Raw genomic sequence first — 18,631 nt, forward strand, 5'->3', positions numbered from 1 at the left:
TTCTGCTTCTTCTGCTGCTTCTTCTGCTTCTTCTGCTGCTGCTGCTTCTTCTGCTTCTGCTTCTGCTTCTTCTTCTGCTTCTTCCGCTGCTGCTTCTTCTTCTGCTGCTTCTTCTGCTGCTTCTTCTGCTGCTTCTTCTTCTGCTTCTTCCGCTGCTGCTTCTTCTGCTGCTTCTTCTTCTGCTGCTTCTTCTGCTGCTTCTTCTTCTGCTTCTTCTGCTTCTTCTGCTGCTTCTGCTGCTCTTCTGCTGCTTCTGCTGCTGCTGCTTCTTCTTCTGCTGCTGCTTCTTCTGCTTCTTCTGCTGCTTCTTCTTCTTCTTCTGCTTCTTCTGTTTTGGTAGCCTACTTTTACTGAAGTGAGTGATCAGAGTACGTCTTCCACCACTGATTAGTACACAATGTTTATAGTGTCATCATAAAGGGTGAATGTTGGGAAACATGCTAACTGTGTGTAACGTAGTGACTCCGCTGGGCTGCAGCCGTCACCTCAGAGGACTGACCCCGGATCAGCTGTCACAGTGGGCGCTCAGCCTGCTTGTCATCTGATCACAGTGGAAATTTGTCCTTGATTACATACTAATCAGAGGGACCTCGCCCAGGGGGATCATGGGAAATGGGCCGGGTGGTTAGCAGCGGAGTGTCACCTTGAAGGATCAGAGGGAAGGTCGTTGGGAGCAGCACGCTGTCGTATCTCTGTGGAAGCGACAAACTGCAGTCGGCCACTCTTCAATAAAAAAAGATTTTCTTTATATACTAACTGCAGTTTTCCAAACAGCCACAAAGTGCTTTACAGAAGTGGAAAACTTGGATTCGGACAAGACGACGCATCAAACAGTCGGTGCTGGACAGGAACTAAGTACAGTTACAGTCCAGTAGGAGGGTTTTTAGGTACTTCCGCTACTTGAGCACATTTATCTGACAGCTGTAGTTTCTGGATACTTTGCAGATTTAAGATTTTCATCCAAAACGTGATCAGTTTATAAAATCTGATATTATCCTTTTGATATTAAAGTACATTTTGTAGCAAATGCTTGTAACATAGTGCTTGTAAATGATGATTCGGGTACCTAAAGTTTCCCTAATTAAAGTTTATTTTGTTGGCCGGTCGGTCGGTCCGCACTGAAACATCTCGACAACCGCTGGCTGGCTCGTCTTTAAACCTGGAACAGATGCTCATGCTCCCCAGAGGATGAATCCTGCCAAATGTTCCCTTCTCCGTCTCACAGCATTCACGTTCCCCTCAAGATGTGTTTAGCCTAGCTTAGCACAAAGAGTGGAAGCAGGGGGAAACTGCTAGCCTAGTGCCAACGAGCTGTCTGGTTTACCTGTTGGATCTCGTTAATAAGTGAACCAGCACAACCAAAAGTCCGATCGCTTATCACCAAAATCTCTTGGCTTGGCGAAACCAACCGGTGTTTCGTGTGAAAGCAGAGCGACTGTGTCCTAAATCTAATTCTGTACTGCGCGTACTACATCCTAACTGCCGCAGTCTGTTTTTAGCAGTTAGGACGCAAAAAAACACAACAGGAAATTACACAACATGTCGGACTTCCATCAAACTGTGACTTTTGAACGCTAGTTAAACTCCACAAATAGGAAGCAAAAATGTCTCCTCTGCTGTTTCACCATCAGATTTATTTTAGTTTGTTTCCAGCTGAGAGCAGCTCCTCCACTTCCTTTGCGCATTGCATTCTGGGAGAATAGTGTGCTTCAGTAGCACGCTCAAAAACCAGCAGTATTTAGTCTGCACACTGGGGTTTAAGTACACTTCGTTTAGCCAGTTTTCCCCGTGTGAACACACTTATATTAAAGCCGGTATGTAGTCTGGGTCTGGGACACGCTTGTGTTTTCGCTTCTCACGTCTCAGACCTGAAAAGTAAAAACTCAAAGAGGAACAAAAACATTTCTACAGTCTGTGTGAGTGTAAATACGCAGCAGGGGAGTGCGGTACCTTTGCTCAAGTGCTGTTAAACATAACAGGGTGTTATAGATTACACGTATGTAAAGTAGTGAGAACTAGCTCCACTTCCACCAGCTACAACAATGAGATACTACACTTTAGAGCGCCAGTAATAATGATTAAATAATAAAATATATCAGAATATAACAGTCACAGGGGGAATCTTACTTTTTCTGTTGATACTTGAGTACATTTTGCATTTTTTGAATGCAGGATTTTACCTTTTACACGTTGGTATTACTGAGGAAAAACTGCAAACGTACATATTAATAAGAATAATAGCATTCAGTAGATGGTGCTTACTCTACATTTCAGTCACTCTCTTTCAGATATAGAAACACACACCATGAATAACTGCACACACACACACACACACACACACACACGGGACGGCTGCCTGGCATATCATCCTGGGGTGTGATGGCTAAAATCTGACAACAGCAACATGATCTGTGACTGCGAATAAAGCACCAAACCTCTGCTGCCATTCTGAGGATTTAAATAAGGGTCATGTCTTTGCACTCGCAGCGAAGCCTCTGGCTCTGATTACAGACGGGACAGGTGAGCGATCACTGCACACACACTTACTGCTGGTGTGTGTGTGTGTGTGTGTGTGTGTGTGTGTGTGTGTGTGTGTGTGTGTGTGAGGAGGCCGTCTTTCATACTTCTTTCAAATATACAAACTGCTGTGCAGGTAAAATGACCTCATAATGGTGTCAAGCGTCAATTGCAGGAACTGAAGTAAGAAACAAATGTTGAAATTCAAATAAAAAGTGCAATCACGCTGTTGAAATCTAAATCTAAATCCAAAATAAATCTTTCTGCACCCCCTCGTAGACGTTTGTTTTTACATCAGTAACATTTGTAAAGCTGTAAAACTGTTATGATCAGCTGAGAATCGATTAATATGCTCAAAAATATACAGTACAAGTTCAAAGTCTTATCATCCAGATTCAGTTAATTTAATAAATCTGAAGAACACCATGACATGAGGGGAAAAGATCCCAAAAAAGCAGGTAAGTGGACCTTGAATTAATATTTGCAAGATTTAAGTGCAATAATTCAGTCTTGGGTGTATCAAGTAGGGCTGCAAATTCAATTCTGCAATTAATTATCAATTAATCGGCCAGTTACTTTCTCAATTAATTAATTAATTAGTCATTTGGTGTATAAAAAGTCTGAAAATAGTGAAGAAGACGTCTTTGACCAACAGTCCGAAACCCCCAAATACTCAGAAAAGCAGAAACTTCTCACAACTGAGAATCTGTATCCAATGAAACGATTAATCAATTATCAAAACAGTTGCAAAGATGAACTGATTGATTGTTGCAGCTCTTGTAAGTGATCATTATAGGAATATCAGGGAGTCTTGCTATCAGACACTGAGTCTAATTTTGGGTTTATTGTATTAAAATGCTGAGAAAAGAGGAGTGTGACCGAGCTGAGGGAGAAAAACCTGCTACGACTACAACTCCCAGCATGCCTTGTGCCTTCCCCTCGCGCTTGCCGTATTTAACAAACCGGTTTTTTGACAGTATTCAGGCTCTCGCCCGTTTAAACAGTCCGGTTTAAAGTCGCTGCCGCCGCCGCTTTGTTTCACGATGTGACTTCTGAGAACAAGACACGTCTGTAGAAGGTGAGACGAGGCTGCTATCTGACACTAAGAAGAGGGGAAAACCGGCTTTTTCTTACGCAAAGTGAGCTGATGTTAGCATGCTAACACGAGAGCTAGTCGCCCGTGTATCTGTCTCCATGGCGACGGGCTCCTTCCGCCCGGAGCGGTCACTGTGAAAACTGTGTAAGCGTTCAGTATGGAGGTTTTATAAACGTTAAATTAGCCACAACGTGTCGAATAATGTCAAACTACCGCACAGACGGTGGTATTTTTATCTTATCGACCGGGAACTGTCTGTATTGATTAACCCCAGCGGTGGACAGTAACTAACATTACTAGTAGCCTACTGCTTGCTAGGCTAGAGTGTGTGTGTTAGTACTTTTACTGCAGCAGAGTGTGTTACTGTGTTAGTACAGCAGCAGAGTGTGTGTACAGTGTGTGTTAGTACTTTTACTTCAGCTGCAGTGTGCAGTTAGTGTTTGTACAGTGTGTGTGTTAGTACTTTTACTGCAGCAGAGTGTGTGTGTGTACAGTACTTTTGTGTGTTAGTACTTTTACTGCAGCAGAGTGTGTGTACAGTGTGTGTTAGTACTTTCACTGCAGCAGAGTGTGTGTACAGTGTGTGTTAGTACTTTTACTGCAGCAGAGTGTGTGTGTTAGTACTTTTACTGCAGCGGAGGATCTGAATACTTCCTGCACCGCTGGTGGAAAGTAACTAAGTACATTTACTCAATTACAGTATTAAAGTACAGTGTTGAGGTACTTGTACTTTGCTTGAGTATTTCCATGTTATGCTCCTTTATACTCAAACTCCGCTACATCTCAGGGGTGAATACTGTAACCTCGACTCCACTGCAGCTGTCAGCGTTTTACATTTAACATGATTAGCTTATTAAATATTGACATATTGTTGTAGATCGAACTAACCAACAGTATATAAAGCAGTTCAAATGTACTTTAGTTGGAGCAGCTACAACACGTGCTGCACGCACAGCACTGCTCCATCATCTTTAACAACAGTAATGATACTGTCATACTGAACTTGATGTTTTCATTCACCTCCCTGTACGGAGCTGCGACAGTCCGTCTAACCGATTAATCGACTAGACGCTCGACTATTTTGATGCATTTATGAATTGATTGATTAATGATTTAATGGCTCCGGCTCCCTGCTTCACATCACTGTGAACTGAATATCTTTGGGGTTTTTGCCGGTTGCTTTACGGACCAAATGATTAATCGTTAAACGAATCAGCAGGTTAATTGATATTGAAAATAATCGTAGTTTGCAGTCCTGATTGCGCGTCAGCATGTTGAGGGTCACAATCGATTAAAAATCCATCATTCACTAGTCGTGAGACGCGTCGTGCAGCCTCGGCAGTTTTCTGTAAAAGCAGCTGAAACGTTTTCCGTGCAGAAACTTTGCTCTGTTGTTTTGTTGCAGGTCTTCCAGGTGTTATGAACAACTATGAGGTCATCCGTCAGATTGGAGAGGGTGCGTTTGGTAAAGCCTTCCTGGTTCGGGACAAAGGTGCGGGTGGAGACAGACAGTGCGTGGTCAAACAGATCAACCTCAGACAGGTACAACAGTTTGTGTTTTACAACCACAGGTGATACTGATGGATATAACTCAATGCATGGTTCAAAAATAACACTCAACATAGTGAGTAGACTTTAGGATCTGAACTCTTTAAAGAAGACGACTTTGTTTTAGTCGTAATGAAATCAGGTTATTAAGTTAACACTGGCGAAATGTGTAATTAGTGAGATCAGCAGGTTGAATTCAGTTTCCTCAAGAGAGGCCGGAGAAGGTATTGAGAAGTCTTAAATTTAATTCACAAAGGCCTTGAATATTTTTTCTTGCCTGCTGTGAACCGTAAAACAGCTGTTTGTGTGGCGGGTGTGGTGACTTCCTGGAGTCTCCGCTGGCCAAGCCAAGAAGTAGCCCAGCACATAACTCCCTTAGTACGGATTCAACAAACAAGATACGACATGTTCATCAGGGCGCTGTGCAGCTGCTGGTAGGCAGATGTTGTCACCTTTGGACAGAGCCGGGCTAGCTGTTTCCCCCTGTTTCCAGTCTTTGTGCTAAGCTACGCTAGCTGGTTGCTAGCTGTAGTTTCGTGTTTAACAGACAGACATGAGTGGTGTCAAGCTTCTCATCCAACTCTCAGCTAGAACGCGAATCAGCGTATTTCCAAAAATGCCCAAACTTTTGCTTTAAGTGAAAGTTTGAATGCAGCACAGGAGTGTGCTAGTTTTACTCTAAATGTATTGATCGTTTATTTATTTACTTATTGGTTTGTTTAACACGGCCGTGCACGTACCAGAGTACCAGAGTTAGCCAAGAAGCTGTTTCATCTGCAGGACAGACGTTCCACACTCGCCTTTAAAAAAGAGGCTAAAACTAAAGCAGTTATTGAAATAGGATATAAACACGCAGAGCAATGATAAGAAAAAATATCAATGTTAGTTTTTTATCATATTGTTTTGTTTTAATATATAGCACATGTACATTAACACCCCCCCCCATGCATACATGCCTATGGAAGAGTGCAGTTATCCTCCTGACCTGCACAAGTTCACCGTCAGTAAGCACTGATTGCTGCAAAGTAACAAAATATTAATGTTAGTTTAGAAAAAGTACCATACAGGAAGTCATGCGGCATCCCAAAACACTGTAGAATGAGATCTCAAACCAATCCACAGTTCACTGATTAAACCAGCTGTTTCAGGTTAATGGTCGTTTACACTTTCAGGGAGTTAAAGCGTTGCGTTGTTGGATTAAAAGTGTGTTCACTGCTCAGATGTCAGCGAAGGAAAAGGAGGCGTCCAGGAAAGAGGTGACGCTGCTGTCGAAGATGAAACACCCGAACATCGTCGCCTTCATCGGGTCATTTCAAGGTGAGCGTAGCTCCACGGAGAACGTGTGATCACGTCTTTCTGTTAGCAGATCTGTGCTCGAGTGTATTTGCATCAGTGTCGATATACTGCTTACTGTATGTACAGCGCACAAATCACACACACGCCTCAGAGGGCTTTACGGTCTGTTCAGCATTCGACACCCTCCATCTGTAGACCTGAGACCTGAGATCTGAGACCCTGAGACCTGAGACCTGAGACCTGAGATCTGAGACCCTGAGACCTGAGACCTGAGACCTGAGATCTGAGACCTGAGCCGCACGACCTCCTCTCCACCTGGAAGAGGACTGACTAAGCTCAAAGAACAAAGAGAGGAGAGGCTGAATCTGCGGGAGGACGAAGACCCAGATCCAAAACCTCTGGAACGAGGCACCGACAGCCAGCGGAGGGAGAGAGGTCGCAGGACGGCCGACGGTCCAGCACAGAGAAGCCTGAGCGAAAAGAGACGACAAGGGGGGGAAACTGGGGAGAGGGGGAGAGAGGGGGCACAGCTGTGCTCGTGGGACACAAACAAACACAGGGTTACAGAGATGCAGTGGTTTCAGAAGGTTTACAGTTTTCTCGTCGGCAGGACAAACATGGACTATAAGGCTGTCTTCTTCTTCTTTTCCTTTCGGCTGCTCCCTTTCAGGGGTCGCCACAGCGAATCACGTTCCTCCATCTAACCCTGTCCTCTGCATCCTCTTCACTCACACCAGTTAGCTTCATGTCCTCTCTCACTACATCCATAAACCTCCTCTCTGGTCTTCCTCTAGACCTCCTGCCTGGCAGCTCCAGCCTCAGCATCCTTCTACCAATATATTCACAGTCTCTCCTCTGAACACGTCCAAACCACCTCAATCTGTCCTCTCTGACTTTATCTCCGAAACGTCTAACATGAGCCGTCCCTCTGATGTCCTCGTTCATCTGATCCTGTCCCTCTGATGTCCTCGTTCCTGATCCTGTCCGTCCTCGTCTCTCCCAAAGAGAACCTCAGCATCTTAAGCTCTGCTGCCTCCAGCTCTGCCTCTTGTCTTTCCTTCAGCGCCGCTGTCTCTAAGCTGTCCAACATCGCTGGTCTCACCGCCGTCTCCAACACCTTTCCTTTCATTCTTGCTGAGACTCTTTTATCACACAACACACCTGACACCTGAAACATGGACTATAAGTACTCGGCTTAATAGATTCACTGAGACTGAGACCGGCCGGCCGGATGGTAACAGGTACGAGGCCCGCCTTAATCACAGAACAGGCAGCGAACTGAAGGTGAAAAGATGAGTTTTAAGTTTGGATTTAACGTGTGTGTGTGTGTGTGTGTGTAGAGACGGGCAGCCTGTGTATAGTGATGGAGTACTGTGACGGAGGAGATCTGATGAAGAAGATCAACATGCAGAGAGGAGCTGCCTTCACCGAGGAGCAGGTGCGCACACACACACACACACACACACACACACACACACACACACCTGTGAGGAGTTTTACTGTCCACCTTCATTTGTTCACAAGTGAGGTGGAAGTAATTTGGCCTTTATGAATATAAACATTCGACTTAAAGGGACAGTTCACCCCAAAATCTAAACTACAGGTGTCTCCTCTCACCTGTAGAGCCGTTTATCCAGCTGGATAGTTTCGGTGCGAGCTGCAGAGGTTTGGAGATATCGGCCGTAGAGACGTCTGAATATAACGGGACTAGTGGAGCTCAAAGCGCCAAAAAAATACATTTTAAAAACTCAGCAGCAACGTCTCTTTCCAGAAATCAGGACCCGGTTACTGAAGATCATCCACAGATCTGTTGTGAGCAGCTTCATGTGGGAACCTAAATACTTCCTACGTGAAACTGCTCACAACACGAAGTACTGACAGTAAACTGAGCTGTGTGTTCCTCAGATCGTGGACTGGTTCGTTCAGATCTGCCTGGGCCTCAAACACATCCACGACAGGAAGATTCTCCACAGAGACATCAAAGCTCAGGTATCTGACCCGCTTCACCGCTGCGCACGCTCACACATCCACTCCATTCGCTTTCAAAAGCACAGAGGGTGAAGTGAGCAGAAGGCCGGGGCCGATGGATTCAGGTAAAGCTGAGAAACACAGAGACCGGTGGCTTTATTTCCTCTGAGAAACAGTTCAGGGCTGCAACTAACAATTATTTTCATCATTTAATATGTCAATTACTTTTATAATTAATGGTTTGATCGTTTAGTCTATAAAATCTCAGAAAATAGTGAAAGAATGTTCCCAGAGTCCCTGGCTTGTCCGACGAAACCATCCAAAACCCCCAAAATAATTAATTGACAATAATTTAAAACAGACAAAAGCAGCAAATCCTGACATTTGAGAAGCTGGAACCAGAGAACGTTAAAAAGACTCAAACTAAATAGCTGTTGATTAATCGAGCAGCCCAATCAACTAATCAATTAATGAAATGTTTCCTGATTTAGACGGTTTCAAGGTAAATAAGACGTTTATGAATGAGCAACACAATTAATCACAACTCTTCATAGCCTTGTTTTACAAGTTATGAGTAAAAGTCCTGCATTCAAAATCATACTTAAATAACAGTATAGAAGTTTACTGAAGCATCAATGTTAGACCAGCGTTTCACTGTCGTAGCTGCTCGAGGTGGAGCTAGTTTTAACTACTTTATATACAGTTAGCTAGTTTAACTGCTTTATGCAGTTAGCTAGTTTTAACTGCTTTATACACAGTTAGCTAGTTTTAACTGCTTTATACACAGTTAGCTAGTTTTAACTGCTTTATACACGGTTAGCTGGTTTTAACTGCTTTATACACAGTTAGCTAGTTTTACTGCTTTATACAGTTAGCTAGTTTTACTGCTTTATATACAGTTAGCTAGTTTTAACTGCTTTATACACAGTCAGCTAGTTTTAACTGCTTTATACACAGTTAGCTAGTTTTAACTGCTTTATACACAGTTAGCTAGTTTTACTGCTTTATACACAGTTAGCTAGTTTTAACTGCTTTATATACAGTTAGCTAGTTTTACTGCTTTATACACAGTTAGCTAGTTTTAACTGCTTTATATACAGTTAGCTAGTTTTAACTGCTTTATATACAGTTAGCTAGTTTTAACTGCTTTACACACAGTTAGCTAGTTTTAACTGCTTTATATACAGTTAGCTAGTTTTAACTGCTTTATATACAGTTAGCTAGTTTTAACTGCTTTATATACAGTTAACTAGTTTTAACTGCTTTATACACAGTTAACTAGTTTTAACTGCTTTATACACAGTTAGCTGGTTTTAACTGCTTTATACACAGTTAGCTAGTTTTAACTGCTTTATACACAGTTAGCTGGTTTTAACTGCTTTATACACAGTTAGCTGGTTTTAACTGCTTTATACACAGTTAGCTAGTTTTAACTGCTTTATACACGGTTAGCTAGTTTTAACTGCTTTATATACGGTTAGCTAGTTTTAACTGCTTTATACACAGTTAGCTAGTTTTAACTACTTTATACACAGTTAGCTAGTTTTAACTGCTTTATACACAGTTAGCTAGTTTAACTACTTTATACACAGTTAGCTAGTTTTAACTGCTTTATACACAGTTAGCTAGTTTAACTACTTTATACACAGTTAGCTAGTTTAACTACTTTATACACAGTTAGCTAGTTTTAACTGCTTTATACACAGTTAGCTAGTTTTAACTGCTTTATACACAGTTAGCTAGTTTTAACTGCTTTATACACAGTTAGCTAGTTTTAACTGCTTTATACACAGTTAACTAGTTTTAACTGCTTTATACACAGTTAACTAGTTTTAACTGCTTTATATACAGTTAACTAGTTTTAACTGCTTTATATACAGTTAGCTAGTTTTAACTGCTTTATACACAGTTAGCTAGTTTTAACTGCTTTATACACAGTTAGCTAGTTTTAACTGCTTTATACACAGTTAGCTAGTTTTAACTGCTTTATACACGGTTAGCTGTTTTAACTGCTTTATACACGGTTAGCTAGTTTTAACTGCTTTATATACGGTTAGCTAGTTTTAACTGCTTTATACACGGTTAGCTAGTTTTACTGCTTTATATACGGTTAGCTAGTTTTACTGCTTTATACAGTTAGCTAGTTTTAACTGCTTTATATACAGTTAGCTAGTTTAACTACTTTATACACAGTTAACTAGTTTTAACTGCTTTATACACAGTTAACTAGTTTTAACTGCTTTATATACAGTTAGCTAGTTTTAACTGCTTTATATACAGTTAACTAGTTTTAACTGCTTTACACACAGTTAGCTAGTTTTTACTGCTTTACACACAGTTAGCTAGTTTTTACTGCTTTACACACAGTTAGCTAGTTTTAACTGCTTTACACACAGTTAGCTAGTTTTAACTGCTTTATATACAGTTAGCTAGTTTTAACTGCTTTATATACAGTTAGCTAGTTTTAACTGCTTTACACACAGTTAGCTAGTTTTTACTGCTTTACACACAGTTAGCTAGTTTTTACTGCTTTATATACAGTTAACTAGTTTTAACTGCTTTATATACAGTTAGCTAGTTTTAACTGCTTTATACAGTTAGCTAGTTTTAACTACTTTACACACAGTTAGCTAGTTTTAACTACTTTACACACAGTTAGCTAGTTTTTACTGCTTTACACACAGTTAGCTAGTTTTTACTGCTTTACACACAGTTAGCTAGTTTAACTACTTTATACACAGTTAGACCAGAGCCCAAATTGACGCCTTCAACATGTCGTCGTGTCCGACCGACAGTCCAAAGCTCGACGTTATTAACAAACATTACAGTTATTACAGTCATTCAGAGGAAAAGCAGCAGATCTGCACATCTGAGAAGCTGGAAGTGATTTTACAGGAAAAATGACTTCAAACATCAAAATAGTTGCCAATTAATTTTCTGTCAATCGACTAATCGCCTCAGCTGTACTTATATATATGTATAAACCGTTGGGGAGTTCAATTTATAACAAAACATCATATTTAATAAACTCTTCATATGTTTTGTGCAAAAATCATAAAGCTGTCAGATAAATGTAGTGGAGTAGAAGGTGACATGAAAAGACTCAAGTAAAGCACTTAAGTAAAGTACTTCAAGTTTGTACTGAAGTACAGTACTTGAATGTACTTAATTACGTTTCACCACTGCTCTTGGATGATCATTTTGTGAACGAAACAGGCAGTTTGGGGGCGTTGATTATGCAAATGAACCGGTGGGATTCATCAAATTGAAACGAGCGATTTAAGTTTGGTGAATTCGACCTGAAACACTTGTACGAACAAACCACACAGAAAAAAGTAAGAGAGGTTTATTACAGGAAAATGTTCTTGCATGAGGCCCAGTGTTTTGTATCTTTTTTGTAAGCAACGTGCTTTATGAATAAAGTTTCATAATTATTGTAAGAGACATGGATCAAACCTGATCACAGCCACCTTTCAGGCCTACAGTGTTTGAAATAAAAAGATTTTGGGTTTCGCTTTAACAGAGGGTTGTAACCCACAGACTGTACATCACGCATTCCCAGTTAAACTTGTACATTGTAAACAAGATCATCCACAGACCCTGAGGTTAAGCTTTTTAATTAACGAGCATTATCATTACAGAGTTCAGGGGACTGCGTCCGGAGCTCAGCTTCGTTCCTAACAAAGACCTCGCTGTGTGCCAGCTCCCAGAATAACTCGACACGACTGACCACAGCCATCACTGTCTTTCATCAATCATATCTGTTCCCCACACACACACACACACACACACACACACACACACACACACACACACACACACACACACACACGATACATGCCCAGTCGCTGTTTACTTATACATGCTTTCATTCCCGCTCTCTCCCTCTTGTCTAGAATATCTTCCTAACCAACGGAGGGATGAAAGCAAAGTTGGGAGACTTTGGAATTGCAAGAATGTTGAATAAGTAAGTCAGTGTCATCTTCACACACACACACTCTCACACACACACACACACACACACACACACACACACACACACACACACACACACTCAGAGCGCAGCTGTTTATCTCTGAGCGCTCTGTAACACATGGAAGACTTCCAAACAAACTGTCGGCCAGGACGCGTAAACACACATTGTTGTGTAGAAATAATGTTTGGCCTGTAAGACTGTACAAAGGGGAACAAATTAGATTTGTGTCCTGTAAATACCGCACTGTGTATGCATGTATTTTTAGTGTTTCCTACAAGATAAGATAAGCAGCGGTGGGAATTAACATTTACTACAAGTACTGTACTCTTGAGGTTTGCCAGCATGTGGACAAGCCTGATATATCTTCCTCCTGTTTGTTTGATTAAAAACTACAGTCAGCAGCTGTTTTAGGAAATTACTGAGCCTTTAAAAAAAAAGAAAGAAGAAGAAGAAACTATATATTTGTGAGGTGTTTTTTAAAGATTTCTGCGCCGAAAGCCGCATACGTTGTAGGAAACACGTGTTTGGTTTCGGCCTTTTCCTGGGATTTGTTGACAGTAACAAAAAATGTGGGATGTCGGCAGCCTTATTCTTTAATGCTGCAGAATACAATTACATTTGAGACAACAGTGTTCTTCTAAATTTGTGTCAACAGTTTGTGTTTGTCCCTTTCCTGTTTCAACATGACAATGCCCCCCGTGCACAGGGCCGCTCCACAAACAAAGGGTTTTCACATGCTGCTGTGAAAGAACTGGACTGGACAGTGTTCAGGCTGCGGCCGAGCCAACATGCAGCCACCGAGACTGCTTTTTACAGTCACGCTTGTTGCAGAGCTATACGCTTAATCCTATTAGCGTGTCTCTTTCTCACCTCTACGCTTTTTCAGTGGGCTGCAGTCTGATGTTATTTAGCCAGAAAGGTGTTTTTCTTAGCTCCACACAAAGGTTTTAAAGCCTCATATTGTCTTCAGATAAATATTCTAATAATAATAATACCCACAGCAGATCAAGTAAAATCTCTGGAGAACGTTTGCATTTAGAAACAGGTCACTAAACATATTTAAAATGTCTCTGAGGTTTAACCGGCTTTACATATTGAACCCTGACTGAGTGCATTGTGTGTGTGAACTGTGGCTGTGCAGCACCATGGAGCTGGCCAGGACCTGCGTTGGGACACCGTACTACCTCTCCCCGGAGATCTGCGAGAGCCGGCCCTACAACAACAAGACGTGCGTATGGTCGTCTCTCCGCGCAGCACCCACAACCTGAACCACCCTGAAGCTTCACAACACGTTTTTCTTTCTGTAATGAGCAGTGGCCGGGGGCGTTCACATCTTTGACTTCAGTAAAACCAGTGATACCACAGCGTAGAAATACTCTGATACAAGTAAAAGTGTTAGCATCGAAATATCCCTAAAGTACCAGAAGTAAAAGTACTCATGCAGAATCATATATATAATATCTATCTATCTATCTATAATACATATAATACATATATTACTGGATTATAATCAGTGATACATTAATGTGTTCATCACTGTAATGTTGCAGCTGGTAAAGGTAGAACTCATTTTACTTTATATACTGCTGGGTGTCTTAACCTATAATAATATATCATAATGTATTAGCTGATTTATATTTTGTATTAATAATCTAAATCTGCAAAGTAACTAAAGCGGTCGGATAAACGTAGTGCAGTGAAAAGTCCTGTATCTGCCTCTGACATGCGGCGGAGTGGAAGTATAAAGTGACATAAAACAGAAACACTCAGGTAAAGTAGGAGTACCTCTGAAGTGTAAGCACAGTACTTGAGTAAATGTCCTTGTTACGGCGGCTTGTAGCTGACACAATCAAAGGTCATGTTTCCGTTAAATACAGAACTCAGACCCGTATGTCGCCGCGAGAAATACACAAATAGGTTTTGATCAACAACCCTGTTAACCATGCAGTCTGTTTACACCGCAAATAAGATGAAGTGTCGGGGCGTCGCGTACTGAACGCTCAAAGAAAGCAAAATGTATTCTCATCTGTTTCTCGAGCTTTCTCACCACCTTCACCACCACAAACATTAAACAGCAACAGCTCAACCCCCCATTCAGCATATAAACATTTCATAAATGGTTTATAACACACTGCAGTGTAGTTGTACGTTTATAAGTGTTTATTAATGATGTTTTATATCATTACGACTGTGTTTTACTATATTGTCATTTATTATCTGTTTAAGCAGCAGCCTCCACGGGAGGAGCTGTAGTTCAAATTCATTAATAAACACCTGCTCACAATTGCATTATAATGTGTTATAAACCACTTATTAAATGTTCATACGCTGCTTAAAAATGCTAAATGGGGGTTAAAGTAAAATCTTAAAGTTTAATATTTGTGGTGGTAAAGGTGGTGAGAAAGCTCGAGAAACATCCAAGTGTCCCATTTGAATTATGTTTAATTTAATTATGTTTATTATATATTATATTATAGTATACATATATATAAATACATACTATATACCAGTTCCTTTTAGTACAATGTTAAAGTACTTTTCTTGTATACTGTTGTTAGTATACAGTCCACACTGTATAGTATTAATATGTAGTCTGGAAATGGTGCAGAGTGTTAGCGTTGTTTGTTTTCATCTGCTTTGAGTGCCAGCTGGGTGGAGTCCATCTCTTCTGCTCACCTCAGGTAGGTTCCTGTAAACTGTCAACCACAGAAACAAAGATAAAGATCAGTTTTGACTGATTAACATTCTGATGCTCATTACAACGACGGCATCGTCATCCCCAGCAGCTGACGATCCGCGCAGAAGACGTGGAAGTAACGAAGCAGCAGTGTTCTTGTGTTGCAGTGTAGAGCTAGTTAGTTTAGTGTAACAGTGTAGCTGCGGTATGTTTTCACCGTTAACGGTGTTTAACGGTTAGCAAACAAGAGAAAAGGCTTTGAGGACGAGGACGTACTGACGTGTTTGCCAAATGTAACTCAGTCTCAGGTAACGTTGGTTGGAGTTGCTGGACTGTAAACTTTTCCAATGCAATAAAGATCAGGACAGAGCCGCTAACGTTAGCCAAAACTCTAGTAGCATCCAGGACCGACTTCCTACGTAGTGCGGAAATACTGTACAGTGAATGTGCTAGTCTTGTTTTTAACACAGTCCAACCTCTGAAGCTGCTGCAGTCAGCCAATGATGGGCTCCTTGGCCTCGGAAGTAACGTTCAGTTACTACAGTAGATAGGATGCTAGTTAGCCAGACATGCTAACACTTGCAGGTTACGTTAGAGCACATAAACACAATGTTAAATGTTGTTTTTAGTTTTGGAAAGGGAAGCAGCCTTCAAACTCTCTCTTACAGCAGCTCAGTGCACACAGCTTCAACACGTGGAGAAATGCCACGCTTGGCGGGCCTGCTGTGCCTAGTTACAGCGGCTGAGCCGTGATTGGACAGTCCTCGTTTGGGGGAGGGGTTTAGCGAATTGCTCAGGTCAAACGGGACCCTGTGCACAGAGAGGAGCTTCCCCTTTTTTTATTTTTGTGATTGCGATAAGATCATCATGTGGTCGCACTGCAGCACGTTCACTGAGAGGGGTGTTTGTTTCAACAACAACATGTACAACCACACACACACACACACACACACACACACACACACACACACACACTTTCAAACAGGAAACTCTGATGTGCAGCAAACGCACACATGCAAACACCTAAATCTGCTCATCGTCCTCCACCCTCAGTTTCTCTTTGCTCCGCTCTCTTCTGCACTCTTGTTTCGCTGCAGCCGAGGTCAGAGCTGCTTCGTCTTTCCCACACTCACACAGACATGTTTGGATTGCTATACTTGCGAGACCCTCATTGACCTGATCCATGCCCGAGCCCCCAAACCCCCTAACCCTCACCCAAACCTAATCCTAAACTTAAACGTAAAACCAAGTCTAAACACACAAACAGTAATTTGAAGAAGGCACAAAAATGTCCTCAATCTCGAGGTCTACAACTTTAGTAGGACCTCACAAAGACAGAAGTAGTACACACACACACACACACACACACACACACAGGGCTCCTAGCCAAAAAAGCAAATACCAAAGGCGTTGTATTGCTCCAGAACTGAAAACCTCTTCACTAGTCGTTTCTGTCGGTAGCTGTGCTCTGTTGGATTTTGACATCATGGTTTGGTTTCTGGTGTTTATGACTTTAGCTCAGGGGGACAGGGCATAACGTTAAGCCCTGCCCAAGCACCCTGTTCCAACAAGAAACATGTCAAGTTACACAAGACGGAGTAAAAAAGCTGCTTTATAGTGATTCATAGATGCTCCCTGTGTGTGTGTGTGTGTGTGTGTGTGTGTGTCCTCTCTGCAGGGATGTCTGGTCTCTGGGCTGCGTCCTGTATGAGCTCTGCACCCTGAGGCATCCAGTAAGCTGCACCACACCCAGCACATCAGCAGCTGCTTCACACACACACACACACAGCTAGACCCTCCGCTAACACTGAGCTAACGCTAACACTGATGCTAATGTAGCCTGCAGACGGACCTCATGCAGAAGTACAGTAAGAGCAAAATCAGTAACAAAAATATTGTTGAAACTAACGATTATTTTCATCATCGATTAATCAGCTAATCATTTTCTTGATTAATCGATTCACAGTTTTGTTGTTAAAATAGTGAAAAGTGTCCATTATCCAGTTGTTTCCTGTCACCACGCTACTGTTGTGATCTAATAACTAATAACGGCAACAAATGCCAAAAAGAATAAAAACATAAAATAACAAAACGCCCACAGCCTGAGGTAATGTATTCAGATAGCTGGTTTTATTCAACCAACACACCAAGATATGTGTGTGTGTGTGTGTGTGTGTGTGTGTGTGTGGGCGCGTGTCTTCACCTGCAGTTTGAGGGCAGCAGTCTGCGGCAGCTGGTCAGTAAAATCTGCAGGGGGCGCTACAACCCCGTACCCAGCCGCTACTCCTACGACCTTCGCCTGCTGGTCACCCAACTCTTCAAGGTCAGACACTCTGAAGTTTTTACTGTTCGTTCTTTCTGTACAGCGTGAGGATCTGAGCGACACGAACCACGGTGAAGTGCGCAGAAACAGTACTTTGATACACAAATACAAACAGCTGGACTCGATTCGAACATCGGTTACTTGAGCTTTGGCGAGTCAGGACTCGGACTTGCACCCGGCGGGTGAGCCTTGACCTCGAGACTCGTTCCCACGACGAGTGTTGGAGTAAGACTGTGTTTATTTCTGCGATGTAACATCTTTATGTTACATTTTGTGTCCACTTTCGGTTTAGTTTAACAGACTTCAGAAACCACTGAGAACGTTTATTTCCGCGAAGTGAATGAAATGCAAAAGACTAACCATTAAAACCAGTACACATCTGTAACATCTGCTGCCAGAGGTCGCTGGTGCAGGTGCGCCTGGAATCACCTGCTGAGTTCAAACTGTAAAACAATCCTTTGCTACCCAGGTTACTGTCTGTGATTGTGTTGGTCATAGTTTCATGATGTGCCGCAGGTGAGTGGCACAAGCTTTGTCGCTTGTTGATGAGTATTGTTATTGAACTGTACAAATAATTATCAATCGATCGAACCGTTAGAAAAGCATCTTCTTCAGACGTTGCTGCTCTTTTCACTTCACGCACACACATGAACACACATCCGCTGTTTTCAGGTCAACCCCCGGGACCGCCCTTCGGTCAGCTCTGTCCTCAGGCGTCACTTCCTGGAGAAGCACATCGGCAAACACCTGGACCCACAGGTAAGGAATCCGATTGGCTCACTGGTCAGTTCATTAAAGCTCGGTGAAAGGGTTCGTGGGAAATCCACCAGACTTCGAGCGTGTCGCACTGACTCCGAGCTACGGAGGCGTTTACTGGGTAATGTCTTCAGTGGCAAAATGAAGTTAACCGAAAGCCGACGGCATTCAGACTGAAACCAGGTGCAGCCGATGCACGCTATTCTCCCACAATGCAATGCACAAAGGAAACGGTAATAATTATGGATGGTGGTGAAACAATGAAAAATAAATATTTGGAAAACAAAAATAAGTCATCACACGTATTGTGTCATTTCCTGTTAAAGCGGTTTGGTATGTGAGCTCCAACAGCGTATTAGTATAAAGAATTAGTATGTAGATGGAGACGGATCAATGCATTGAATTGCAGTGTGGATTTGGGACGCAGCTTTTGACTCCATGAGAGCGTGACGGAGCTGCCTGAACAAGCAGCAA

The 18,631-nt window shown here is 42.1% G+C and overlaps 1 protein-coding gene across 3 annotated transcripts in view; it reads left to right on the forward strand.

Annotated features, from left to right (window-relative positions):
* Positions 1–3,441: 3,441 nt before the first annotated feature.
* The window catches only part of LOC122885135 (serine/threonine-protein kinase Nek5-like), a 31,631-nt gene continuing 16,441 nt past the window's right edge, over positions 3,442–18,631 (forward strand). Inside the window, exons 1-10 of one of the 3 annotated variants that reach the window (XM_044215842.1) lie at positions 3,442–3,595; positions 5,019–5,155; positions 6,382–6,478; positions 7,798–7,895; positions 8,363–8,446; positions 12,322–12,392; positions 13,543–13,629; positions 16,757–16,811; positions 17,288–17,401; positions 18,074–18,160. In XM_044215842.1, the coding sequence (XP_044071777.1) occupies positions 5,033–5,155; positions 6,382–6,478; positions 7,798–7,895; positions 8,363–8,446; positions 12,322–12,392; positions 13,543–13,629; positions 16,757–16,811; positions 17,288–17,401; positions 18,074–18,160 (816 nt within the window). In that variant the 5' untranslated portion in view covers positions 3,442–3,595; positions 5,019–5,032. Of the gene's footprint in view, positions 3,596–3,656; positions 3,758–5,018; positions 5,156–6,381; positions 6,479–7,797; positions 7,896–8,362; positions 8,447–12,321; positions 12,393–13,542; positions 13,630–16,756; positions 16,812–17,287; positions 17,402–18,073; positions 18,161–18,631 lie in introns of those variants that run through there. The other 2 variants (XM_044215843.1, XM_044215844.1) reach the window with 2 other exon arrangements.

This window comes from Siniperca chuatsi, linkage group LG12, assembly GCF_020085105.1.
Source record: "Siniperca chuatsi isolate FFG_IHB_CAS linkage group LG12, ASM2008510v1, whole genome shotgun sequence".
NCBI lineage: Eukaryota > Metazoa > Chordata > Actinopteri > Centrarchiformes > Sinipercidae > Siniperca > Siniperca chuatsi.